The 26,363-nt window shown below is 39.9% G+C and overlaps 3 protein-coding genes across 8 annotated transcripts; 2 read left to right on the plus strand and 1 right to left on the minus strand.

Moving 5' to 3' along the window:
- The first annotated feature begins 5,618 nt into the window (after positions 1 to 5,618).
- On the plus strand, positions 5,619 to 7,878 carry LOC115728578 (protein WVD2-like 5). Of its 5 annotated transcripts, XM_030658898.2 has the most exons (7): positions 5,619 to 5,758; positions 5,855 to 6,075; positions 6,177 to 6,389; positions 6,456 to 6,527; positions 6,614 to 6,724; positions 7,266 to 7,602; positions 7,698 to 7,878. In XM_030658898.2, the coding sequence occupies exons 2-6, from the start codon at positions 5,872 to 5,874 to the stop codon at positions 7,554 to 7,556; spliced, it is 891 nt and encodes a 296-aa protein (XP_030514758.1). In that variant the 5' UTR covers positions 5,619 to 5,758; positions 5,855 to 5,871; the 3' UTR covers positions 7,557 to 7,602; positions 7,698 to 7,878. The 5 variants fall into 5 exon arrangements, with proteins under 5 accessions (XP_030514758.1, XP_030514757.1, XP_030514760.1 ...); XM_030658897.2 differs by having other exon boundaries at positions 5,620 to 5,758; positions 7,266 to 7,878; XM_030658900.2 differs by having other exon boundaries at positions 5,630 to 5,761; positions 7,266 to 7,878.
- A 2,552-nt stretch (positions 7,879 to 10,430) lies between these two features.
- Positions 10,431 to 19,516, plus strand: LOC125314911 (methyl-CpG-binding domain-containing protein 11). Of its 2 annotated transcripts, none has more exons than XM_048278280.1 (3): positions 10,431 to 10,568; positions 10,715 to 10,796; positions 18,422 to 19,516. In XM_048278280.1, the coding sequence occupies exons 2-3, from the start codon at positions 10,725 to 10,727 to the stop codon at positions 19,265 to 19,267; spliced, it is 918 nt and encodes a 305-aa protein (XP_048134237.1). In that variant the 5' UTR covers positions 10,431 to 10,568; positions 10,715 to 10,724; the 3' UTR covers positions 19,268 to 19,516. The 2 variants fall into 2 exon arrangements, with proteins under 2 accessions (XP_048134237.1, XP_048134238.1); XM_048278281.1 differs by having other exon boundaries at positions 10,434 to 10,564; positions 10,713 to 10,796.
- A 529-nt stretch (positions 19,517 to 20,045) lies between these two features.
- LOC115728580 (thylakoid lumenal 16.5 kDa protein, chloroplastic) lies at positions 20,046 to 22,115 on the minus strand. The gene is made up of 4 exons (XM_030658902.2): positions 21,643 to 22,115; positions 20,816 to 20,955; positions 20,507 to 20,579; positions 20,046 to 20,346 (listed from the first exon to the last, which is right to left on the minus strand). The coding sequence occupies exons 1-4, from the start codon at positions 21,998 to 22,000 to the stop codon at positions 20,237 to 20,239; spliced, it is 681 nt and encodes a 226-aa protein (XP_030514762.1). The 5' UTR covers positions 22,001 to 22,115; the 3' UTR covers positions 20,046 to 20,236.
- Positions 22,116 to 26,363: the final 4,248 nt, after the last annotated feature.

Genomic DNA, 26,363 nt, shown 5'->3' on the forward strand with positions numbered 1-26,363 from the left:
TAAACATATGGATTAGGTCTGCTATGGAGCAGCTTATATTTATCGATCATTAGAGTACCGTGAAGCCGCTCGTGGAGCCGGGTTGTGTTCTATCATTCTCTTAAACCAAAAAAAAAAAAAAAAGAAATTTTTTGGCACTTGGCATTTCTTATAAAAATATGAAAAGGTACTTTTATTTCCCGGTTTTATTTTAATTCTGAAATTAATTCTCAAGTGATATGTTGAAATGTCAATTTATGACCATTGGAGGAGGAGCCCATGAACCACCGAATTAAATTTAATGTGCACAGCACCTTTCACTGACATCATTGGCATGGTCCTTAGAACACCCGCTACTATTTTGCTCATGCTTCGGCTAAGTGGGCTCTTTCACGTAATTCTGATTTATTTGTTCATTAAGAACTCACTTTTAACGTAAGTTTGGCTTCGACAGTCCCTTTAATAATTTATTCGGATTTTTACAACATTTTCATTCCCTTTGGAGATAATGCATTCTCATTTTCAATGCCATTCTTACTGAGGTGTGGTTCATACTCTCCATCGATAGAAAAACACGGGGGTCTCGCTTATTATTGAGCGACCGGGAGTCGTCCGAGTGCAAGGGTAGCACCCCCGAACCGCCATAGGGGTTTTATAATTTGAGCCTATAATTTTTCATTGGTAGTTTGAGCTTAGGTCCATGAATAATTACTGTTATATTCTCTCTTTTTCCCTTGCAATTGAATAATGTAACAAGAGGTGCGATATGCTAATTATAGTTAAATCATATGTTGAACGTAACCCTAATTTAAGGGTGAACCAATATAAAACATTGTGTCTCGATTTCTCTTTCTCGATGTTACGCTTCACTTCATTGTGATTTGAATTTACTGCTTCATTTTAACTTAGTGAACATAGGCCTTTCTCGATAAGAGTCTAGTAGACTCATCAAACGGATGGGGTCCGATCGAGTTTAGATAGGATAGAAAATGGTCCAATCTGAATTAACCAATTTAATCCATTTTGACCCATTTTTCATGCAACACAAATTTATCAATCCATATCCGATCGATCTTCTAAATCACTTTTAATCAAATCTAATAATATATGTACCCAAACTGCAGTGACATCACAAAGTCAGCAAGCGCGAGATCGATTAAAAGCGAAAGAAAGTCATAGAGGCGGATTGAGTCTAAATAAGTTGTGAACCCATTTAACACCAATATTATTTAAAGCTTTACCATTCTAAACCCATTTACTGAATTTAACTAATTCATATAACAACTCAACCTATCAAATATGGGTTAAAGAAATGAACTTGTGACTCATTTTGGCTGTTGGGGAGTCTAGTTTAGTTCGGTGCAATCGTTCTCCATACTTATGTCTCAATCGGCGAGTCCCTAATGAAATCGGGGACTAGGACCTCGTTGTTGATTGTCGTACGATTTTTATAAATACTATCTTCACCTTTACCTCTCATATCAAATACCCTCCTCACGTTTTAAAACTTCTAACTATCATCCTTATAAATTACAATGAATGTTAAATTGCTTCTCTCGGTTACAAATGATTTACCAAATTTCCTTTTCATTTTTGCTGAACTACCCCCATTCTCGGAAAAGCCCAACATCGATCCACACTCTCTCTCCCCGGTCCGAGAGGTAGCTCAGTTTGACGCGCCCGGGCTTTTTCAAAATCAAGTTAAAAAATAATAATAATTACCAAATCAAGTGTAAAAAAATTTTATTTACCAAATCAGGTGCCGCTCGGCGATCTTGATGCCGAGCGGTCCCTCACTCGACAGTCACACCGCCGAGCGGGCCAAAAAAGCACAAAAACATTGCCCGCTCGACGGTCTTCTCGCCGAGCCGACAAAGCGCATATTTTTTTTTAAATTTTTTATTCCCGCTCGGCAATCTGGTTGCCGAGCGGGAGGAGGGCATACTTTTTTAAGAAAAATTTATGCTTGCTCGGCGATCATATTGCCGAGCAAGCACTCTTTTCTTATTTTCTTTTAATCATTTTTTTATCATTCAATTTGTTCTCTGGAATGGACAAAATATTAATGAAATTTCTATATAATACAATGGTCTGCGTTAACAAGTGAGCAAATGAACGATCGAGGCTGCGGAACGAATGCTCGCTCGTTCGCTCGCTCGGTCTCGGGGGTCGAGGGTCGCTCGTTCGTTCACTCCGCGGCCTCGATCATTCGTTCGCTCGCTCCACAAGGTCGAGGCTCGCTTGCTCTTTTGCTCGCTCATTCGTTCGCTCCGCGACCTCGATCGTTCACTTGCTCATCCTCAATTTTAATTCGTGGCGAACTTTCTCTATCAAAAACCTTTCGGATTCAGTTGGAAGGAAAGATCCCATGAGAAATCCATTTGCAACTTATCCTCATCGTCTGACATGGTCGTGCCGGTTCCTTCACCCAAACTCATTCCTGCAAATAATTCCAATTTACGGAAAGATGCATTCCCGAGTGAGTCCGCTCTATTGAGCACTAGGCATGGCAAGGAAATCACGACGCGCAACGTAAACATGTGTGTTAAATTCATAAACATGGTGCATACGCTCTATTATGATAGTCCCTTTCCTCACCCTATAATGAGACCAGGATGTCTTGGTTTACTCCGACATGGAATGTAAACATGAGCGAGCGAACGAATGAACGAACGAACGAGCCTCAACCCTACGAAGTGAGCGAATGAATGATCAAGGCTGTGGAGCGAACGAACAAGCAAGTGAACGAACGAACGAGTGAGCAAGTGAACGAACGAACGAGTGAGCCTCGACCTCGCGGATCGAGCGAGCATTCGCTCCGCGGCCTCAATTGTTCGTTCGCTCACTAGTTAACACGGAACATTGTATTATATAGGAATGTCATTAATATTTTATCCATTCCAAAGAACAAATTGAATAATAAAAAAATGATTAAAATAAAATAAGAAAAAGAAATTAAAAAATGATTAAAAAAGAAAACAATAAAAAAATTTTTAAAAAAAGGAAAAGTTGAGTCTTGCTCGGCAGTATGACTGCCGAGCAAGCATAATTTTTTTTTAAAAAAATTATGCTCTCCTCCCACTTGGCAATTAGACTGCCGAGCAAGTAATTTTTTTGCTTTTTTGGCCGGCTCGGCACCAAGACTGCTAAGCGGCACCTGATTTGGTAAATAAAATTTTTTTACACTTGATTTGGTAATCATTTTTTTTTTAACTTGATTTGGAAAAAAGCCCGACGCGCCCACCACCGCGTCTCCCCTCTCTACCGTGCATGCCACCGTCACCGACCTCGGAACTAGGGCTAGCGAAGGTCGCCGAGCCAACTCAAGGCCAGATCGACCTCGATCCAGTGTCGATAGATGCCATGGCCGAGCTATGATATAGAGCTTTTGAGGCTCGTGAGCTTGTTGAATAGTGTTAGGATATTCAGATATCCTCTATAGCTATTTAGGATTATACATGTTTGATTTGATTTTTTTAGATAGCTATTTCATGAAGTCTATAAATAGACTGATGCAGATTGAAATATACACAAACTTCTCAACCCTCTCTTCTGCATCATTATTTCCAACATGGTATTAGAATTGTGCCTGTGCCTGGCTTACTCTGTTTGTTGTAGAGCCATATCGGTTGATCGCAAATGGCTTATTCTGTTTGTTGTAGAGCCATATCGGTTGACCGCAAACGACGCATGCTGTTCGACGCTAACCACAAAGGACGCATGTTATTGGATTCTCAACTTTTCACTTTTTGTTTGGAGAAGCTAATACCACCTGCATATTTGCCGTCATTAGATGATCAACGTATTAAAATCTTGTCGTCAGTGGAAGGCCGGAGCCAACACACGCACCCCATGCATAGCCGCGCCATGGATCCACTATGCTCGACGTTGTGCAACCATGGTTTCGACCATTTCCACTCTCTGATTTCACGCCGATCAAAGATTTTGGGACACTATCCGGATTTTGTTCAAACTCAAATTGATTTGTTCATTGCTTTTGGGGGACAATATTAGAGATATTTAGGATATTCCCTTTGATTTTCTGTCTCTATTTTGATGATATATAGCTGATTTTTTTATTAATGTATAAAAAAAATAGGCTAATATAATCTTCGTTGGGATACATCGAAATATAAATAAATTTCTCAATCATCTCTTCCACATCATTATGTTCGCAGTGTGACCCTCAAGAGCTCGAGGCCAATCTCGCACGAAACAAGCTCAGGCCAAGCTCGGGTGACCTCGCCATCGCGAGCCACATGGATCTCGTGCCACAGACGGACACACGGACGAGGGAGAAGGGTGCGGACAGCAAGTGAGGGCGAGGGTGTCGTCATCGACGTTGGCGTGGGGCCATAGCGTCGAGCTGCTCGACGCCGTCGGGCTGGCTCTCGATGGTGGCTGCGCTGTGCTGCGATGTGTGGCGATAGAGAAAGAGGGAGGGAAAAGAGTGTGGGAGCAGGGTCTGGGTGTAGATTATGGGTGTGCATGAGGGCAAATAAGGTTTTTCAAACTTGAGTAGCATATTTGACATGGGAGACAAAAGTTGTAAGAGTTTTTCTTACAATTTTCCCTATTCGTTAGTTGAGCACCATCGGACTGAGTCTTATGTTTTGGTCTCTTTCGCATGTCGGAATCTGAAGATTCTGAACTAAAGAGATCACGGAGGATCACACCCAGAATCATTCTCTGAAAATGAGTTCCGACGAAATAAAGAATTGACAGATGTTAACTCTTAAGCAAAGAGAATTCGAAAGGGAAAGTTTTGAAATACTTCATTAGTTAGAGAGCTATTATAATCTCTCAAATAAAGAAATGGGTTAGACTCCATTATGGAAGGCCCTGTGGTATCAAGGAGGACCTTTGCCGATAATCATTGTTACGTTGAGGGGTAAAAATAATTCCTTAAAAAGAGTGCTATTAAATCTCAGATTGTTCATCTCATTCGCTAAATTTTCTAACACCCCTGCATTGCACCTCTCTCCATAAAGGCCAATGAATTTTGGCTAAGTAGAAAGACAGGAAGAACTGAGCACCCAGGGCAAGAGAATGAGAGACGTTAATCAGTCTTCCTGTTCTGTTGCAGTATGTGAGAGCAAAAATGAGACTTTAAGATCACCAGACCAGGATTTTCAGTCCATCGAATACCTCCCTAATGCAACACAAAAGAAGGGTTTCCACAGGAAAAGCCCACTCTAACAGTCCAAATGGCTTTTTGCATTGAGTTTCTCCCACTCTTTCTCAGCAGAAATGCGCTTATCGCATGTGCGTAAGGACGATGATGTTCCTCAGTATGCAAAGTAGACATTTTCACGCTTCGGTTGTTTCGAGATTTTGGAGTTCTAATGACGGCGTTTAGGTCCGGCGTGAACACGTCGATGAGCAGATTCACATGCCATGGTCAATTGAGGTTAGTTCATCTAGAGTTCAAGGGTTGGTTAGCACATCTCTTTCTAATCCCTCTAGTTCATGACTTAGGCATTGCAGTCAATTGAGGTTAATTCAGGCATTGCAGTCAGTCTATCTGGCTATCCTTTTCTGTGTAAAGCAAGTAGTTTAATTTTCTTTTTCCTTCACGTTGACATGTGATTAATGCGAAGCCGAGGACTGTGACCTCAGACCACACAATACAACTTTTTATATACTGGAACGGGAGTTTACCTTAGTGATCATGTGGTGCATAAAAGAAGTTCAAGCAATGGAAGGATTTCAGACTAATCTTGAGGAGAATCTCTAAGTTGTCTAGATCCTGAGGCTTCTTTCCGGGCGAATTTTTAAGGTAGTAACCACAGTTGTTCTGCACTTTTTCTTCTTTCTAGTTTGATACAATTTGAGTTCTCACTAAACGGCTCCAGATTCTCTATCTTCATTCAAGAGCATTTCCTAGGGAAAATGGATGCTGGAGATTCAGTATATGGTGTCAACAGTGTTGAGCAGAGTGGGGTTTATAACTCCAACCAAGAGGTGATGATCACTGAGAAAGCAAACCGGGGTAGTGACGGTACTCCAGAGAGCAGAGTCCTTCCTTCTGCAGCGAAGAAAGCGGTCAACGGGTCGCCCCTCTCAGGGAAACTTTGTGGTTCAAACATAACTGAGGTCAATCCACTAGCGCTGAACTTTCCTCTTGTTCTTATTATTTCGCTTTAACCGAAGCTTATCATAGCGTTTTATGACTGGTGTTATGTTTGTGATCAAAGAGGGACGGCATAGGTTTTTCTGAGTACTCAGGACAACCCCTAGACATCGGTCTGAAAAAGAGAACGAAGATTGGGAAGAAGTTTGCGACTCCAGCCGAAGAAGACAACAATATGGTACTCGGTGCAGCAGATATGCCCAATAAAGGGATGGGCCGTCTTCCTTCTTACAGCTTCAGTTTTAAGTGCGCTGAGAGGGCTCACAAAAGAAAAGAGGTACTAGTTCGAATCTCCGTCGTAATAGCAGTTATCAACTGATCTGATTCTGCACATCAATGGCAGTTCTACTTAAAGCAGGAGGAGAGACTCCGCACGAAGGAAACGGAGAGAGCGATTATGCTGGCCAAGCTCAAGGTGTTGCGAAAAAACCTTGTTCTTTGGATTCTCGTGAATAGAAATTTCCGAACTTTGTCGTCAACCCCTTGCTTGGTTGTGTACAGGAAGCTGAAGAAGCAGAACTTGAGATGCTTCGGAAGAGTCTAGTCATTAAGGCAAAGCCAATGCCGAGTTTCTACTTCGAACGCTCTCCAATCCAGATGGAGTTAAAGAAGGTAAGCCCCGTTCTTATGATCGACATCAGCTGAGCTAATTATCTTTAGCGTAAATTTCAGTATGAACTGTGAACTTATCATGTGCTATTCGTTTGCTAGTTTGTTGCTTGCGGATTTTGGTAAAACCAGCAGTAATTAGTCGGTCATGTTTTTGAACTCAAAATGAAATTTTCTCAGAGTATACATCTTCTCTGTACTTTTGGTTCATTTCCTTCATGTGCAGCCACAAGGTCTCAGAAGCAAATGCGATCGCACGTACGATCTAGATTTAAGCGGATCACATGATTTTGCACTTACCTTTCCTTGTATCGCTTTTCTAACTATGTGCCGCTTGCATATTTCGGTGTAAATCTGCCTCTACTCTCCCGAATTCAACCTCTTTCAGCTACTACTGTCTCTTTGACATGTCTCGAAAGCCGGAGTCCCGGATTTATGTATTGGCAATTTGACGCAAATCCCACTTCTTGTCATTGCCTAAGAAGCTTTCTTCAGATACAAGTTTCTTGATGTCATCTGTGCACGTTAACAAAAACATTCGCAGGTCCCAGCAACAAAGGCTAAATCGCCAGAGGACGGCCTCCCCTGCAGCGCCAATGACAAAACCGCTCAAACGGGCTTCACAGCATCATCCCGGCCTCAGTTCATGAGGCCACTCAAAAGCTCTGTCCCGCAATTTCCTACCCAGAAGAAGGTCAATGCACCGGAGAATCCCCCGTCTCTCGTCAAATCACCGCCCTGCCTGGTGGGAACGGAACACGGGGCCGGTAATCCCACGTGCCGGGCCAACGAAATGCGGAAGATGGTTCAGAAATACAAGAGAGAGATGCATTAATCAGAGAAACTGTGGTTATCTGCTTTGCATTATCGTCGAATTATTGGTAAATCTTTTTGCATGGTCTACTATTTCTCCTTTGGAACTGTGTTAGTAATAACTAATAAGCAGCTGATTTTGCTGTCCTGCTTCTTGCTGATGCATGATGTGAGTGACTTGGTAAACACTTGGCCAAAGAACGGATGCAGAATTCTGAGGTTACCATGTCTGTTTGCTGATTAAGATCTGTCGTTTCATGTAATCTTCTGTCCTTTCTTAACTTGATGAATCAGAGCTTTTCTTTTCCTTGTTCATATGTCTTTCAAGGTAGCTGCAGATCCATTGGACCATAAGAAATCATGCTTCAATCTCTCAGTAGGATGAATTTCAAAGTTCTCTCAGACGGCGTGCGAGGAAAACTGTAGAATCTAGTAATGTATGCGCAGGGCTGGCAATTCGTGCGGCCGTGCTAACACAACATGTATATTAAAAGGGTTACACGACATGACACGACACGACATGTTTATCTGTTTAAGATGAAAACTTTTATGTAAAACGTGTAAAGGCATGTTTAAATGCGAACTAACGTGCTTGAACATATCTAAATGTGTATGGCATTGACTAGAGCCATCAATATGGGTCAATGACCCATATTTGACCCACATTTTATATAAATTGATTGTTTGCGGGTTATAAGTTTTTAAATGGTTGAATGGAAATGGGTTTAAAATATTTAAGTTGAATCAGATGGGTCAAAAGGTCACACACTTAAACCCACTTTCGACCCATATTGGACCCATTTTCGATCCATAAGGACAGCTTCCACAAGTTGCAAATGGGCCTAAGGCCTCAAATGCTCAACTTGCTAATTTTTTTTAAATTTTCTATTTTTATAAGTGAATGAAAGAAATCAGAAAAGAAAAATTAAATTAAAAAATATTGAAACTGTTGTCCACCCCCTTCCATCGCCGGTGGCGGCCGGTCGTTGCTGTCCACCCCCATCCACCACCGGCCTCTATCGGTCGTTGCCACCCATTTGCCGATCGCCACCATCAATTTGTCGGTCGTCGTTGTTACTCCATTGGACGTTGCCAACCACCGCCAATCGCTGTTGGATGCCGCCATCGCCACCAACCACCGTTTGCCGTAGCCGTTGACCACCACCGATCTCCTGAAAAAAAATGAAAGAAAAAATAAAATCAAAATTACTTTTTAAAAAATTTAATAATAAAATATTTTTGCCGAGTACTGGATCCACTAAATGATCGTACTTTGAAAGCTGGCTAATGACTGAGTGCCTCCTCATGAATTGGAAACTCAAAGGGAGGTGTATGACAACACAAGAAAGGCCACCACTGCAAGTCTCACTATTTTTTCATGATTGTCGGCACACATAAAAAAAGGTCAAAAGTGGGGTCATTAGAGTAAGGCTCTCTTCTGGATAGCTGCGAAGCCTTCCATGTTTGTATGGATAACCTACAATACACGGCTCTACGAAGGTAGGGGTTGGGTTAGGAGCGTTTTCAATATGATTCGAGCCCGCGGCTGCGGCCTGTTTTCCCTTCTTTCACCCAATTCCTTGAAAATCTAAAGAATCGTTTGACTTTCTTCTAAGGAAACCGAAGAACCAATCTTGAGTCAATAGGAGCCCTATTTCCCTCTTTGCGACCTCATCACTTCCATTCCTTTCATCTAATGACCAGAGGTGAGTTTCATATAGAAGGGATGGCAAATGACCTTACCAGAACCCTCAAGCTTCACTTTGCTCCGAGCCGGACGTGTAATCATCAAGTCCCGGTGATCGTGAAGTCTACTCAAGTCGTTTGAGTCGGGGGGGGATACTACATTTTAGGGGAGTTCTACTAGTGCCCAATAGCTTCTAAAAAAATCAGAAAAATTTAAAAAATTAAAAAAGGAAAAAATTTCACTATTTTTTTATTGCATGAAAGTATTTTAGTAATATCATTTTTTTATTTACTAACTTTTTTATTGTTTAAATTTCTTTTTTTTTTATTTTATATGAAGTTTTTATGTGGTAACAAATACACGTGAAGAGCTTAAAATAGGTTTAATAATTTATATAGATTTTATCTTAAAATATTAGTGTGATTTGATAATATGAGTCAAAACGGAACGGGTCGGGTCGGGTATAGGCCGGTTGTCGATTGGGTTGGGTCCAGTATAGGTCATTGAATACGGGTCAAAACGGGTTAGATCGATCAATATAGATTGGCCCATATTCGATCCGACATAGACTTGACCCAACCCATCCATTTAACACCTCTAGCGTTGACACGGGTAAAAAGTCAATATATACAAATAAATATGTCCAAACGCGTCATGGTTAGCACGTTACTTTTATACATGTCCAAATAGATTAACCCGTTTACGATACAACTCCCCTTAAGCTCGAACCGAACACGCTTGACTAGGTTTGGGCACATGTCGTTACGTAGCGAACTCCTAACAAATTGATAACCTAATCGGCAAATTAGTCTATTCGCATGAAAATTGGCGGCACAGAAAAATGAAATACACATAGAGTTACGACTCATTTGTATTGTACACACAGGATTTTTCGTTGAAATTTTCTCGAACCCCAAAAAGAAAAAGGAAAAAGCGAAAAAGGCAAAAAAAAAAAATCACTTTTTTAACCAAGGAGAAAAAGGGCAAATAACAAACAGTGAAAAAAAAAACCACAAATCAGCCCGGCCCAATAAGGGAACCGGAGCCCAAGTCTGCCCCGAGAAGGCATGTTTACCGACCAGATCCAAACCGTTGCTTCCTTGTCGGGAATTGCCACGTGTCGCACCCACGACGCACCGTGAGCGCAATTACACACGAACTCACTCCTGAAAAAAGGAAAAATAAAGAAAAAAGGGGAGAATTTAATAACTCCATAGAAATCGAACCAGAGAGTTTTTCTGTGTCATCACTTTCATCATCATCGTCACACTTCAAATTCTCGTTCCTCGCACGAGATAACACCAGAGACGCGCACAGAGCGACGCAGACCCGCAGCGACAAAAAAGGGTAAGCAGCTTCCAGAGCTCTCTCTCTCTCTCTCTCTGCCCCTCCCTCTCTCTGTATTAGCTTCTTGCTTCTTGGGTCGAGTGAGGTGTTTGTGAGCTGAAGCTGAAGGCGTGCTTGTGTTTGTTCCTGTTTTGTGTGGCTCCCAGGGAAGCTGAAATGGCGAACTCGGTGGAGAAGGAGGAGGTGGTGTCGCTGGAGCTCCCCGCTCCCCACGGCTGGACCAAGAAGGTGTCTCCCTCTCCCATCCCTTTCTGTCTCTGTCTCTCTCTTTCTCTCGTCTCTCCGTCCCTCTCTGGCTTTCTTGCTTTCGTTCTCGCTGCCCCGTGTCGAGGTTTATGACGACATTTTTCGAGCCCTGACTATCTGGGGAATTTTCACTTTTTGGTTGGGAATTGTAATTTGTGTGCGGAGACTTGGTTTGAGGTAGGTGAAATTCGTTGGTCTCGCGAGGGGTTGGTGCGGAATTCGTGCTTCGGGGTTAGGTGATGGAGCTAGGGTTTCTGGAGTCCCGCCTGTTGTTCCGAAGATGGCACTGCTTAGGAAATGCACGACTCTGCAAATTGTCGTGGAGCTCTTTGAGTCGTGCGGGTCTCTGAATTTGTTGCTGCTGTATTGCGGAACGGGTTGGAATTAATTCTAGTGCGTTATGGCTTTCTATATTTGTGACGAGGCGCTAGGGTTTCTGGGAGGGGAACCGTGCTTTGTTAGCACTTTTGTTTATTTCCTTCCTTCAGTTTTCGAGGCTTTAGTCTTCTTATTGTTTCCCCTTAACGTTCTCTTTATGCTAAGCGTTTCCTTGAACATTTTGGTCCATGCTTTTATCGAGACAGTGGGTTTTTGAATTGCGAAACACGAATTTTGTATCTAATGATGTTCTCTGTTTCTTCCTTTCCTTTTCCTCCTCCTTTGGTCTTCTGGTGGTGGATTTAACTTGTCTTGTCTTTGGTCGGGAACTAGTTTTAGTCTTGAACATCAACCGTTTGTTTTGTCAGTATGATGTCCATGGGAAACTACGGTATTCTTTCTTTGGTCACTGGAAACCTTCCATGTTGGTCGAAAGTGGCAGTGGTGTCATTTTGAATTAGTAGTGCTGCACTGAGAAGAAAATTCCAAAAGTTACACCCCCTAAACACACACACAAAGGAAAACACATTTTTGCCATTGTTTGGTACACTTAGGTTTGCATTGAGACATCGTGTGGAGTCAATGGTTTTTAAATGACTAAAGAAAGAATGGATCTTCTAACCAATCATAATTTTTTGCCTTTGTTCCATTACCTATGATTTGCATCAGACCTGATGTCCATTTATCTGTAAAAGAAATTGCTGTAAATCGAGTTAATTGTGTAATGTTTATTTTTACAAAGTCCGACCATGTAATAGAATCTGAACTGTTGGTTTTTCCTAATTGAAAGCCTAAAGGTGTATTTATTTGGAAGCTTTGGATGGAAGTGAGTCATGATTTTCTCATCATTTTTACAAGAGTGTTACTTGCAATTTTCTTCTATTACATCAAGTGGGATTATCGTGCCAACTCTATTCTTATAAAATTCTTGAGCTAGATGAATTGGGTAGATGTCTCTTTCCTTTCTTTTGATTTTGAGTTTGGGGAGAAGAGTGAAAGCAAAAGGGGGTATTTTTTTTTTGGTTGTGGGTGTTGTGTGGGGGAGGGTTAACATTCTTGTGTTCAATGTTGAGGATATTGCATTTTCTTTCTCTAACTTCTTAGAAAGCATGTCTTCACCCAATATTGGTCCTTTTAATATGGCTGTATAAGCATTCCCATCATGTGCAAACTACTTGGCTTGCGTGAAATCATTTTGACTGAGGCATTTGGAGTCCACATGTGTGTGGCTTCAGTACTTTCGCCTGTTGGTGATTTTGTCAGTTCTCTATGACTATATTTTTCGCTAATCCTTTTGATTACGTGGCCTATAGTACTAAGGTGAGGGGTTTGTCCTGGTGTATTATTTGAAGAACATAATTATCTTCGATTTTCAATGTTTGAAGTTGCAAAGTGGAATAGGGGAAGAATTGATTTGTACCTACTAGGATGAGCTTCTCTTAGTTCATAGAAGTATAAAGGGAAATGGACGGATTTTTGGATGGTACCACTGGCCTTATTGGAGAACTCAGGGGCAGTTTTGTTTCAAGCAATGTTTTCAGAATTCGTTTTCAAAGAAAATGGACTGAAAAAAAATTTCTTTTTCATTTCACTTTTTCTTGAATGCATGTTTAGTTTGTGAAAAAGACAATTTTCAATAACGATAAAAATTATTGATACATGTTTGTTTTTAGGTCTTCTCAAATCAAGTGATTTATGAAAAACATAAAAACATGTCTGGGACAATTTTTTTTCCCTTTCTTATTTGGCTCAGACAATTTGCACAATGTATATCAATGCAAAGTTCAGCAAAAAGGAATATTTACCTCTTGTATTTTTACATACATGCAACGTTGAAGATGCGTATACATGGCTTGCCAATGGTCCGCTTGCTGTGGCTTCCTATGGGTGCTTAAAACTGTTACATTATCATGATGCCGTATAGCATGACCAAAAAAGAAATCCGTGGTACGCTTGGTCTTCGAAGCTTTAGGTGCTCTATTTGGAGTTGGAAAGGTGCAGTACCTAATTTGTGGCTGTTTGCTCTGTCAAACATTGCCTCTTTCTTGATTTGTTTGGAGAGGTGATTCTCTGAATTTCTGGACGTTGACATATTTGAGAAAGCAGAGTATAAACTGAGGTGAAGAAGGGATATCTCTTGGTTATTCCTTGGAGCTATTAGCCTATATAGGATAGAGCATAAAGATCGAATATCTTTTCTCTGAGGCTTTTGTGGTAAAAATAGATCAGAGAATACTGAAGGGATAGATACTTGAACGGAGGTACCATTTTGGTTTAGTGAACTCTAGGCAATCATTTTGTGAAAATTGGAAACAAGAAAGCTGTCTGACAATTTTGAAGCTCAAAATGAATAGGTGGAATGCAATGCTGCATGGATCTTCTATTGATTAAGGAAGCTGTTCTCCCTTAACCATACCGAGGCTAAAAGTTCAGCAATAAATTTGAGGCTAATATTCATATGAGTGTATCACCTGGTCCTTTTAATCGACAAAGTTGGTTTTGGGTGATAAACGGTTGGAGTCTATTGGCTTGATAGATGTAATGGAGAAGACGATATTTAGAAAGGTTTGAGATGTAATATAATTTTACATATGATTTGCGAGAAATATAGCTGCTGGTGGTGCCTTTTTTTGCAGCTAGTCCATTATCTGATAATTCACAAAAGGGGAAGGCTCAATAGCATGTCACTATATGACTGGCTTTAGACTCCATCTCGGTTCAAAATGGGAAATAGGAACCCGAACAAGTGAAGAGACTAGCTTTGACTCATTTTTAAGGTACATTTATTGTTTGAGATAGATTTTTCTTGCATTTACATTTCGAGAAAGATCTGTCTTGCTTTTTTATTCACTGTTTCATGTGCCTCTAACCTGAGAATCAATTCTTATAAATAGAAAGATCCTCCTACTAATGTGAACCTGTATTCAGTAAATATTAGGATGAAGGAAGTTGGTCGGTCCACATGACAATAGATCTCTTGTACTCAGCATATGTCAGATAAGAAGGTGGAGGCTTCATCTAATTGTCAAGCGCTTCGAAACTAGTTACAGGTGGACTGGCATATTAGTGAGGGTGAACCTTGGAGTTTGATTTTGAATGGGGGCAAATAGAAAACCTTTGCAATTGATATCTAGTCTTGATCAGTAAATTTCCATATAATATGTAACAGCTATTCTACTATTAGCTGGTTGTGGTTTTTTATGAGAAAATATGAACAGTGTAATAGAGATTTGAGCAATGTTTAGTTTTTAGAAACTTGGAACTGTGTGTCCTTGTGATGAGACAAAGCCAATAGGGACTTTAAGTATACTTCAGTTGGTTTAAAGTGCAAGGTGGCAGCTGGTGGAAAGTATTGAATGGAGGAGTAACATGATCAGCTGAAGTGCTTCAAAGCATGATAATATGCAATTACATGGGAACATACATTGATTCAACCATGTTTTTCGAACTGCAAAATCAGAGTAGATGCTGGCGGTTGCTCTACAGATAACATCCGTTTCTGCATGTGTGGAATGAGAACAGTCCAATTGTTCGAGTTATGGCATCCTGGTCAATTGTGGAATCATCTAGACTTCGGGTTCAACTTTATAGTTGCTGGAGTATTATCTACTGTGGTTTATTCAAAGGTATTTGTGGTTAATCTGGATGCAGTTTGGCTTTTATGGGATTGAGTTCACCAGTGCAGTGATGCAATACCTTATAGAGGAGAGCTGGATTTTTTTGACAAGCCTTTGAAGTTATTGAACTAGTTTAGAGTAGATGATTAAGAACATAGGATGATGGTAATCATCTTGTCAACATATGTGAAGTCTTATAGTATGTATGTCAGACCAAGGAAATGAAAACTACAATATTATTTTCTTTTTATGGGTTGGGCTGGAGAAAGTATGATAAAGAGCAGGCCTTGAGCAAGTTCTATAAGGGTGAAGTACAGATTTAAGTGTTTGCCGTGGATGTAACCAATATTTACTCTTTATCTTCACTTTTCTCCACTTAATATAGTTTTCGCTGTTTCTTGGAATTAGATTGTGTTGCCTCGCATGCTCTCTTTTCATTGGAAGAGGTGCATCTATAAGAGAAGATCTCTTCCCCTCACTCAGTGTGTGCTGGGTTGAACTTGATGTTAAAAACAGATATGATTGGATTTGTTCATATTGATGTTCCTGTTAACCACAGTCCAATGTTCTGATGCGGGAATGTCAAGTTCCATTAAAAGACCATTTTCTGTTTATGCAAGCAAAGGGAGATTTCAGCCGTAACATGATCCAATGGGTTCCAATGAGGAGAATGCATTCAAGATGGAGTTCCTATAAGAGAAGAATCAATGGCTGAAGGGTTGTTTCCTAAATTAAGTATGTTTACTAATATGAGTAGGTCTCCTAGTTGAAGTTGGTTTCTTAATTTGATGTTTCCTAGTTTTGTATTTCCTAGTTCAATGTTTCCTAAGTTTACGTTTCCAAATTGAATGTTTCCTTGTTTAGCATCCCCTCTATAGATAAGAGGTGCACTCTCAGTTGTATGCATGCAGTTTTTTGAGTTGACAATATATGAGAATTTCTCTCAAGTGAGTGATTCCTTCAGTTCTTTATTCAGTTTCCAGTTCTTTATCCAATTCGTTGGTGGTGAACCTTAAAGTTCTTTATTCTTGGCTGGTGGAACTTTTTTACCCCAAATTTCTTTTTTTGCAAGCGCATCAAACTCTTTTGTTTCGTGTAATTCGTTCAACAATTTCACCCAAACTCACCTTGCATCATTTTCTTGATTGATAATGGCTTAGTAATGGACTCATTTGATTGGGAAAACTCAGAATTTGAATTCTTGGATGAAAACCTCCAATACATTTGATCTACTAACCAGCCGTTATCTCTTCTTCTACAAAAACTCTTTTTTTTTAATTCTTTTCAACCATTGAAGCATTTTCTTTGACCAGAGGATCATGCAACCACCCCTAAACTATCTACTTTTGCAGATACCTACCTCATGTTTTACCGGGATCTTTCAATTTTTTTTTCTTCGGTCGAGACATGTCAAATCATTTTAATTTTGTCTGGAATCATGTTTTTAAAATTTGTTATCGACCTGGCTTTAAGGTTAAAGAAGGTGCATTGACTTGATAAATTCATTATTCCTAGTTTAGTGGAATTTTGTTTTTCGGTTAGTTTTCTAGCCCCCCAAATTTTCCATATGTGAAATTTTGTGGGACCACCGCTAAGTGTTCTAAAAGCCTAAAACTTCCTCTCATGCTTAGTCTTGTCTTTTTGCCTAGTATATATGGGGAGGCAAATAGGGGCCTGGAAAGATTTGAACTTATGACCTCATGCTCTGATACCTTGTGAAATTTTGTAGGACCCCACTACCAATTGTTTTAAAAGGTTAAGCTGTTAGATGAATGGCGTGATTAAATATTTAATTACTCTAACACCATATTATAACTTGTATTGCATGTGAGTACGAGTCTTGAGTTGTTTCTGCTGTAAGAGTAGCTTTTTCCTCCCACTTTAGTGTATTTCCCTTTGAGATAATTAATGGAACATCGTGGTGTTTGAATCGGTTATGAGAATTTAAAGCAGAAAATTGACAGAGGAGGACACTGGTCAAATCAGAGTCTTGCACAAGCATCTGAAATGGAAACCTTTTAATGAGTTTAAAAGGGAATTGAAGTCAGTGTAGACAACTGAATGTCTCTCATATTTTCTGGGAACAATGCCAAATCTTGCTAAACAGATGATGGCAGCATGAGCTCAATTATGTAACTATTGAGTACCCTGAAGCCCCATCATTGTGAGGTCCAAAGGATTTGATGCTGGAAGTTAGCCAATTGTTGTCAAGCCCTCAAAAGGTTAATGATCCTGTAGTTGGCTGGAAAACCTTTCAATTAGCCTTTGCGTGTCTTGTAATAGGCAGAGGAGGAAGTGTCATTAGAAACTTATGGTGACATACCATGCCTCCACATCCATATTACCCATTTATATACATGCTTCAGTGGAGAGGCACTATATGCTAATTCATATTTCAATGACTTGACCAGTGTTGAGTAAGGTTTAGATCAATGCTTTCCCAGAACTTAAAGTGTATTTTGGGTCAAAACATATGGTAGATCTGGATTCTGGAGCAGTGTGATCACAGAGTGCCACTCAAGCTGCATGAAAACACTATCCAGGTTTGCAAGAAAGCAGGTTCAGAGTTGTATCTGCAAACCTGGGCTGTTGAATGTCAACGTGTCCACAAATAAATTTAGCAGAAATGAGGCTGCTATGGTAAATGTATTTATAAGATTGGGACAGAACTAGAGAAAGTTGCTGCGACCTTGATCAAGAATAAGAAGAGGAGACCTTGGTTCAGATCTGTGGCGATTAAATTTCTCTGGGAAAAGAAATACAGTTCATGGGAGTGGTGAATAGGAGACCTGAGGAGCAATGTTAGATATCCAAATGAAGGAAGTTGGATTTATGGGACTAAGAGATTTAGGGGACCAAGTTGGGTGCAATGGCTTTTACAAACTGGTATAGCTGTAGACTCTCCGACTTCAAGTAGAAGGGTTAAATTTCTTTAGGGAGGCTGGATCTATCAATTGTTGGGTCCTGTTTTTACCCTTAGATGAATGGATTCAGCGCCTTAAAGAATATCTGACCTGTTTGGATTTAGGTTTTTTGCTAATTGAATTCTGGCTGTTCCTTGTATATTTATTTATTTATTATCTTTTACCATTGATTCAAGAGATAGTGTCTAGAACATGCATGGTGTTTTTGGTGGTGAAATAATTTCTCCAGGAAGTTTTAGAATTTGGTCCTGTAGCTTAGATCTTTCAAGTAGCTTTAAGAGAAGATACTTTTCCTTCTTGAGGGTAGAGAGGTATAGTTTTTTATTCTTTTATTAATGTGATCGTGAGTATCTAATTTCATCTTCTACAAAGCATATTTTAGCTTTATGCTGCCTTTTGAAGGTCAGATTTCATTAAATTAGATTGTGTTATTTAAGTGCTAAGCGCACAGTCTACACAATGCAAATGTGTGCTCTCTCTCTCTCTCAGGTCTGGTGTTTATGCTTAGCATTCATTTTCTATGAGCATGATCTATATGTGGACCTTGTCACTTCTTGACTCATATCTACCTCTCCCTTTACTCTCATGTAAGATGTTCATGTTAAGCATTAATTTTGATGGACTGATCACTTCTCAACTCTATGTCCTTTTGTTTTTTCTGATGCAATGGTTGATCTAATACCTGCAGTATTTGATCAAGAAAGGTGGGACTCCTAAGAAAAACGAGATTGTCTTCACTGCACCAACTGGAGACGAGATCACCAACCGGAAGCAATTGGATCAGTACCTCAAACAACATCCAGGTGGTCCAGCTATATCAGAGTTCGACTGGGGCACTGGTGAGACTCCTAGGAGATCAGCCAGGATCAGTGAGAAGGCAAAAGTAACTCCTCCGCCTGAATTTGAAACCCCAAAGAAAAAAGCGAGGAGGACATCAGTTTTCAGGAAGGACAAGAAAGAAACTGAAGCTGCTCCTGAAGAGACTGAGGAGAAGAAAGAAGTTGACATGGCAGATGCCGAAAAAACTGAAAAGGATATGGCTGAGACTGAAAAAGAAATGAAAGTTCCCAAGGAAAATCGGAATGAGAATAAAGAAAGAGCTGAAGATGGTGATGGTAAGACTGTTCAAACTGAAGAGCCAACAGAGGGAGCAGATTCTGGCAAAGCTGAGGAAGCTAAGGAAAACAAGACAAATGCTGGTGGAGATGATAAAGAAAATGAGAAAGCAGAAGATGTGGAGCTGAAGGAGAAGGTCAAACAACCACAAGTTGAGACAGAGAAAGTGGATGGTCCTGGTGAAGTTAAAAAACCAGAAGAAACTACTGGTGAGGACAAAATGCTTGATGGAGAAGAGTTGGACCAAATCGACCAGAGCACTCCTGAACCTGAATCTGATATCAAGGAGAAAACAGCATCAAATGGAAGTGCTGACAACCCGAACAAGTTAGATGTTCATGGGATGGCCAAAAAGGTGGATGGCGAAGCTATCGAGAACGGGAATCGTGGAAGCGGACCTGGAGAGGTTGCGGCTTGAGACTAGAGAGCCTTCTGTGATTATTAGTCTGTTTAGGCCGCTTATCTTCCTTTTAGGTTTGTGGGTACTTTTGAAATGACTAGTGTTGATGGTGTAGCTATCTGATTGGTCCTGTACACAATCACAGATTAGGTCTCTGTAGTTACTCTAATGTCGTATCGTGTAATGACTACTGTAACATTATGGTGTCGGATGTTGACAATGTTATGTAGCTATGTATCCAATAAGTCTTATGTAAGAACTTGTTATTCTCGAGGGTACTAAATTTGTCGTATTGATTGTTGCAATCAACTTGTATTAGCTTTGGTATCTGATGGGTTTTATAGATTTTGGGCAAAAGATGCCAAAAGAGCCGATTACAGATTGTTTTGAAGAACTAGTTCAGATCTAGATTTGACATGAGATGATCCTTCATGCTTCTACTTGCGAGGAAATCATGTCTCAACCTGTCAGATTACTAAAATATGATCACAAGTAGCATTTGTGAGATGCAACATTGATCATTGTTGCACGCACCCGTCTAATAAAGAGTCTCAGAAGTTTCGCCATGAGCCATATGAAGCAGAAGCAGAAAATATACCCCAGCCTAAATCAAGGATAAACTTTTAGTATTTAAAGTACCATTGAAGCAAGCATTCGAGGTACATTGCAATGCGCAAATCAATGGTCAAATTGAATTGGCACACTTGTCGGGACGAATCTAATCTAATGACCCGTCTAATAAAGAGTCTCGTTTTGCCATGCCATGAAGCGAAGCGAGAATATACCCGGCTAAATCTAGGATAAATTTTTAGTTTTTAAAGTACCATTGAAGCAAGCATTCGAGGTACATTGCAATGCGTGAATCAATGGTCAAATTGAATTGGCAACGACTTGTCGGCAAGGACGAAATCTGCAAAATCTAATGCAGGAGCAAGAAAATTTCTCCAAGGGGAAGTAAAATGAAAATTGAAAAATCCTCAGTCGTTTCTATAGTCCTTTGAGCACTTCAACAAGCCCTGTTAAGGTTGTCCATCTCTCAAAAGCGCTAGCTGATGTGATGAAAGCAACTTTGGAAGATTCAATATCTTTCCTTGTGACTGCAAATGTGATATGAACAATATGTAATCATCAGAACTTCAAAGACAATTTGGACTGCTTTGGTGTTGCATGCTCAAATGCGATATCCACATGAACTATTAACACAAATAGAACACAGAACACAAATTCATCAAACAGGTGGAGTCGATTCCATTATACCTGACGAAATTAAGGAAGCTACTGATGAATTAAATGTGTCCACCTCAGTCTTTTCTTCAGGACTTACAGTCAACTGCAGAATATCATTAAGAACTGATCGAAATTAGAGCAAGATGAAAAGGAAAGAATGGACTTTTTATGATTCCTGTTTCAGTCACAAATTTTATCAGCAAGTACACTGACATTGTGGAAGCCGTTGGAAAGAAAACTAGTTTTGATTGAGATCAGTCATTCACAACATGGCGGTTAAAGTAGAGAGAAACAGCAGTTGCCGATCACTTTCCTGCCGACAGCTGCACAATAACTCACCTTCGTAAGTGCAAGATTGGCCTTCTGGAGCCATTCTGTCTCCGTGCTTCCTCCGAGAACTGAACTTGCTGCTGATAGGTCGTTGTTATCTATGGCTCGGCCTACTTCACTCAGTTTGTACACGAGATCTTGCAAATATCCTGCAAGACATTTCATCCTCAGATCATTTGAGCGTGCAGTAAAACAAGGGAAACACGAAAGGCAAGGAAAGTGTTTCTAAAAGTTCAGAAACACGTTGGTCGCTATATTTTTTCCAACATGTTGCCCCAAAAACTAATGTTTGACCTGATGTGATTATAACACAAAGCAAATTACTGGCCAAAATATATCAACGAGGGCAAGTTTTGGATGACATTGTACAGTTGTCGGCGGAAAAAAAAAAGATACAAAATTGTTCTCGGTCCTTAAATTTCCATAGCAGAGATGCAATGACCACCATTTTGGATCATTATCTACTTATGTAAAACAAAGAATAAGTGCAACTTCCGAATGTAAAACTTCCGATATCTCAGCCAAATCACGAGCCATTGGATTCAAGTATATGTATTTCATGGCTTAAAACTAGGACCACAGGATTTTATCTAGATGAAACTTCTGCTGCGCTTCAATTCAAAACATGATCTTGTACCTGATCAGCAGATGATTCCTCCATTCCCATTTTGAAAAATTAAACTACCATGAGACCATTAAAGCAAATGGGTTGCAGTATATCCAATCCAATATGCACTAGAACACCGAGAGCATCACTGGGTCTATCTCAATCAATGCACTCCCATCACTTTTTCTTGAGAAAACTGTAGAGTTTTGAAAGTGAGAGAAGGCCAAACCCTTTTCTGTTTTGGATGAATTGATGATCCCTTGCCTCTCAAGCCTCTTCTTCCTGTCCTTCTTCACCTTCTTCAGGAGCTCCACATCATCATCAGCCTCGAGAATAGCTGCATTGGCACCACCCCTTCTCTCTCTCCCGTCCAAAGAGAAAAGGAAGGTGGTGGTCAGGAAAGAAACGGCAAGGCCTCTCCTGCTCACCGTTGCAATGGGGGTATCACTAAATGCATTGCAGATAACGATCTGGCTCTTCAAGTGGTTCTTGTGTGGATTAAATGCAGCTGGCGACAATGAAGAAGAGGAAGAGGAAGAGCAGGGGAGGAACAGGGGATTTGCAGTGGGAAGAAATGAGGTTGCCATTGTGCTCCCACCATCGCCTTTTGCTTAATCTTTCCTGGCAGCTTTTAGTGAGAAACTTGAGGCATTTGGCAGTTTGGAGCTTTCAGAGGATAAGGTTTGCTGGATTCTGTTATCTGATCCATTCACAGGGCAACTCAGTTTGGACATTTGAGTCATTTCCAGTATGAGAAACGACTAGTTTCTAACCACAAACTCTTACTCCCTCCTCATTTCAGACTAAGAACTAAGTTCGCCACTCGTCACCAAACTTGGTGGGAACCTCTACATATGGTTTGGGCTCTCGGATCCTTTCTTTCTCGTTGTTCTCTTTTTTGAATATCGGAAGGTGTGACCGGCCATTACTGATGCGTCCGACATCCGTTCGATCAATTTTCGTTGCGTTGGAATGCAAGTGATCGAGTTCTGGGATGTGAAATCGAAATAGGGAATTGCAAACCACCCTGTCCGGATTTATGAAAAGGACAGTGGTCCTCCCAGGGAAGTGATCACGGCTCATTATCCCTAAAATTAACTGCCTTTAGCAGTTATCACTTTAAAACGTAAATTTCGTTCTTTTAGTTAGGACGCTCTTTTCACAGAGAGAAGAATGGTGAGAAGAACGACAACAAACTCCTACTCCTCTCCTGAACGTAGTAATGGGATGAATAATCTCTCGAGGCTGCAACGAAAACATTTAATATGTGGAAACACAAAGTATATTTCATTGCATGATGTGCTTCTCTGATAAGTGATTCAAGTAAGTCTTGGGCTTGTTATTCTCGTCTAATCCGCCGCTTATGTATTGAGATGCGTTCCCTTTACACCCAACACCGCAAAATCGGGTGACCGGTCCCGTGTGATAACAAAAATTGATCATCCAATTCCAGTTGCGGTACAGGTGTCCAAAGATTCGTTTTGATGTGTAGAACCCATTTTGTATGTTTAAAATGTGTTTTTGGCCTAGTATGCAGCCGGTCAGCTTTTGGTCAAATCCTACGTCAAACTTAAGGGTTTAATAGTGACAATAAGGGTAAAATTTAAGGTGGCAACACACATAACTATTAGATTTTTCACGTGGAAAAACAAAACAATAATCTCATTAATGATCAATACATAATAATAATATTTTCTAAAATTGATCTTTATGATTTTTTTAAATCAATAAGGTATTTGAGTCTCTTTGAACATTCGATTATTCGAATTAGTTGGGTTGTGTAATCCCCCATTCCATGCTAGCAATTAGTAAAACCACACATGTTTAAGATCTTAAGGGTGGCCTTAAGAGAATGCGCATATATAAAGACTGGAATTTAGATTTTTTTTAGAAGTGTTAGGGACGCACGGTAGAAGCTTGATTGCCAAGAGAAAACTCAAATTCGACCGGTTGGACCATTTATCTTCACTTGAAAGTTTAAGCCGATGGATTATAAGCCAACCGATATGAGATTTCTCTAATCTCACTCACTCACATGTGCATCGTAATAATGTTCCCTTATGTGTAAATTCAGTGTTAGGTTTGCTCCCATTTACGTAAAAGCTCGGTGTTGGAATCAAATTTATTCAAGAACTTAAACTAATGAGTTATGAGCTAATTAAGATATATTAATTGCTCTATATCATATCGATTTTTTGATATATGATTTTTCTAATATAACCCACTCACACACGAGCATATGGAGATTGCATTTTCAAGGGAAAAATGGAAGATGCGAAGAAGAGATTTCCTCTACATGGATGATACCCATTGGTGCAACAAAAGACATCCTCTTTTTTTGTGCGAACATTTGTTTTTAACCTAGAACACCAATTCTATCAAGCCACGTCTAAAGAGGTGGCTTTTGAGACGGGAACAGATCAGAGGTTGAAACGTCAATTTCTTAGCACCTTTGAAATCTTTTGGGTAGTAACTTAGTGCTGGAGTGACTACAGAAAGACAACACATGTCCCCCTTGATTTGCATTGAATATCACGTTACCCAGTCACTTTTCGTAGGCTCTCTCTTTTTTCTCGATCGATCGTGCAATCAAAGAGAAATTTCTCATGATCGTGCAATCAAATTTAATTGACGTTATGTCAATGTACTCATTCCAATTAATTTTCATCCAAAAATTATCGATATGGACGATCATAGTTGTATGTGCCACGATCGTGACTGGGAAATTATTACATCTTTTTTTTTAAATAGAAAAAAGAAGAAGAAGGAAAGTAATACTACCATTTCTTATACCCATGGATTGTGCCAAATTGTAATTTAGGTGAACAATATGAAGATTAACAAAACTATGATTCTAAGTCCAGAGTTAGAAGACCAACATAGGCACCCTCTAAAGTTTGAGGGATAAATTTCCATCATAACTTTACTTCCTATCAAAAGAAAATACCTTAGCATATAGAGTAATTCAATGATTGAGACATGTTCTCCTCCTTTTTGTCTTTCGTTTGTCTTTTTTTATTTTTGGTTGTTTTCTTCTTCTTCTTCTTCCTGGACGTGGGCAAAATCCTTGTGGGTTGCTGCCGCCCGGTCATCGCCGCCACGAGCCCTAATCGCAGTGCTTCCAGCAGTCGTCGATGCCCTTGCTGCCACCGTTTTGGTTGCTTTGAGAGCTGGGGGGCCACCACCATGTCCATTGTTTAGGGTAATATATGTAAGATGTAAATGTACTTCCTAAATTATTCTTAATTATGATTTCAAGCATAAGTTCTTATAATTGATTGTCGGTTAGTATCGAAAAGATTTTTTAGACCTATAGGCTAGGGCCACCACTGTACCTCTAAGTTTGCTAGTCCCCACGAGTTTTGCAGATTGATAAGGACGATATTCTTAAGGTTCGTTTGGTTTAGCTTTTGCCTGAACACTTTGATTTTTGCAAAAGACCTTTGATTTAAAAGGGTTTTCATGAAAATCAAATAGTATTTGGTAAAGCTATTGTTTCACATTCAACTCTATGGTCTCTCACTCACAATCCTCTCAAATGAAAAATGAAAAATCCCGCTCGCTCCAATCATCGAACGGATGAGAACAGGCGATGGAGGACAACTCGAGCGATAGAGACAGCTCGGGGTGTATGTTAAGGTGGCACAATCTCAAGAGAGCTAGATCGAGAGACTAGTGGTGAATGTCGACCCTTGATGAAGCCGATTGGCTTTGCGCAACCCTGGAGCCCGATGAGCGTCCGGTCGATGACTTGAGTATCGATCTCCATCCGAAAGAGACGATGAATGGCGCCGAAGTGGTGGTGAAACAGGAATTGCGAAAATATTTCGTGAGGGCGATATTGGAAGAAACAAAATTATTAAATCTACGAAAAAAAGCATTTTCGGAATCTTGAAATCCAAAACTGATCTTGAGTTAGCATTAAGCTTTCACATTTACTAAGCACCTCAACTTTGGCATCGATTCACCAAAAAAAAAAAATTAAATTAAATTGACACCGAGACTTTAGAGGCCGAAAGGATTTTGTAAATGCTCTTCCGAATGCACCCTTAAATTACCTTTCCGAGTTCGAATGTGTACGCACGGCTTACACCGCGAAGAGAAAATTTTCTAGAGCAATACTTTTATCCTCTTAATGGTAGAGTCTTAAGCATTAAGCTTTCGTCTAATTCGTTTGTTCAGTAGGTTATATCCATATCTTGACTATCAATTTTAATGACTTCTTTGTCATTCACTTTTCGTTCATTTCCACAATCAATCTTTTCTTATGAAGCTGAGTAAGTCCTTAAACTACTTCGTTTAAACTTGAAGACGTAAAATTCGAAAGTATTCTCCGGGATAAAGGGAAAAAAAATATTTTCTCTTAATTTAGGAGGACAACGGTAAGAAGGTAGACTTGACATCATCTTCGGATGGTTCTTGTCGGGTAGACTTATACAAGAATGACCTGAGCTTAGAGTGAGTCATTGGAGTTTCGACTCCTGCATTTTTAGATTGTGCTTTACACAGTGCTTGTTAACTAGCTTGCTGGCAACAAGCACTAAGCTTTCTTCTAATTCGTTCATTCGGTTGATTATATCCGTACCTTGACTATCAATTTCAATAACTTCTTTATTATCCACTTTTCTTTCATCTCTACAATCAATCTTTTCTTCATTCATATAGTTGAATCGCCATTTTGTCCATTTATTGACAGTTAAAATCGTGGTGAGACTTTGACCCCAAAAAAAAGAACAAAAAAATCGTGGTGAGACGTCTTGGGAAAGAGCGTCCCCATCTAAAAACGTCGTTAAATATCTTTTATCCAAACGATGCCATATTACTAAGACAAACAAAGAAACCCTAATTAGGAAGAGACAAAAGACAGCTGAAAAGCCTACGAAAAAGCTAGTCTCCAATGATTTTTTCTTTTTTCGACCAAACAAAAAAGATTTCTTTTCTTTTTTTATT

The sequence above is a fragment of the Rhodamnia argentea genome, chromosome 4 (genome assembly GCF_020921035.1).
Source record: "Rhodamnia argentea isolate NSW1041297 chromosome 4, ASM2092103v1, whole genome shotgun sequence".
Taxonomy (NCBI): Eukaryota; Viridiplantae; Streptophyta; class Magnoliopsida; order Myrtales; family Myrtaceae; genus Rhodamnia; species Rhodamnia argentea.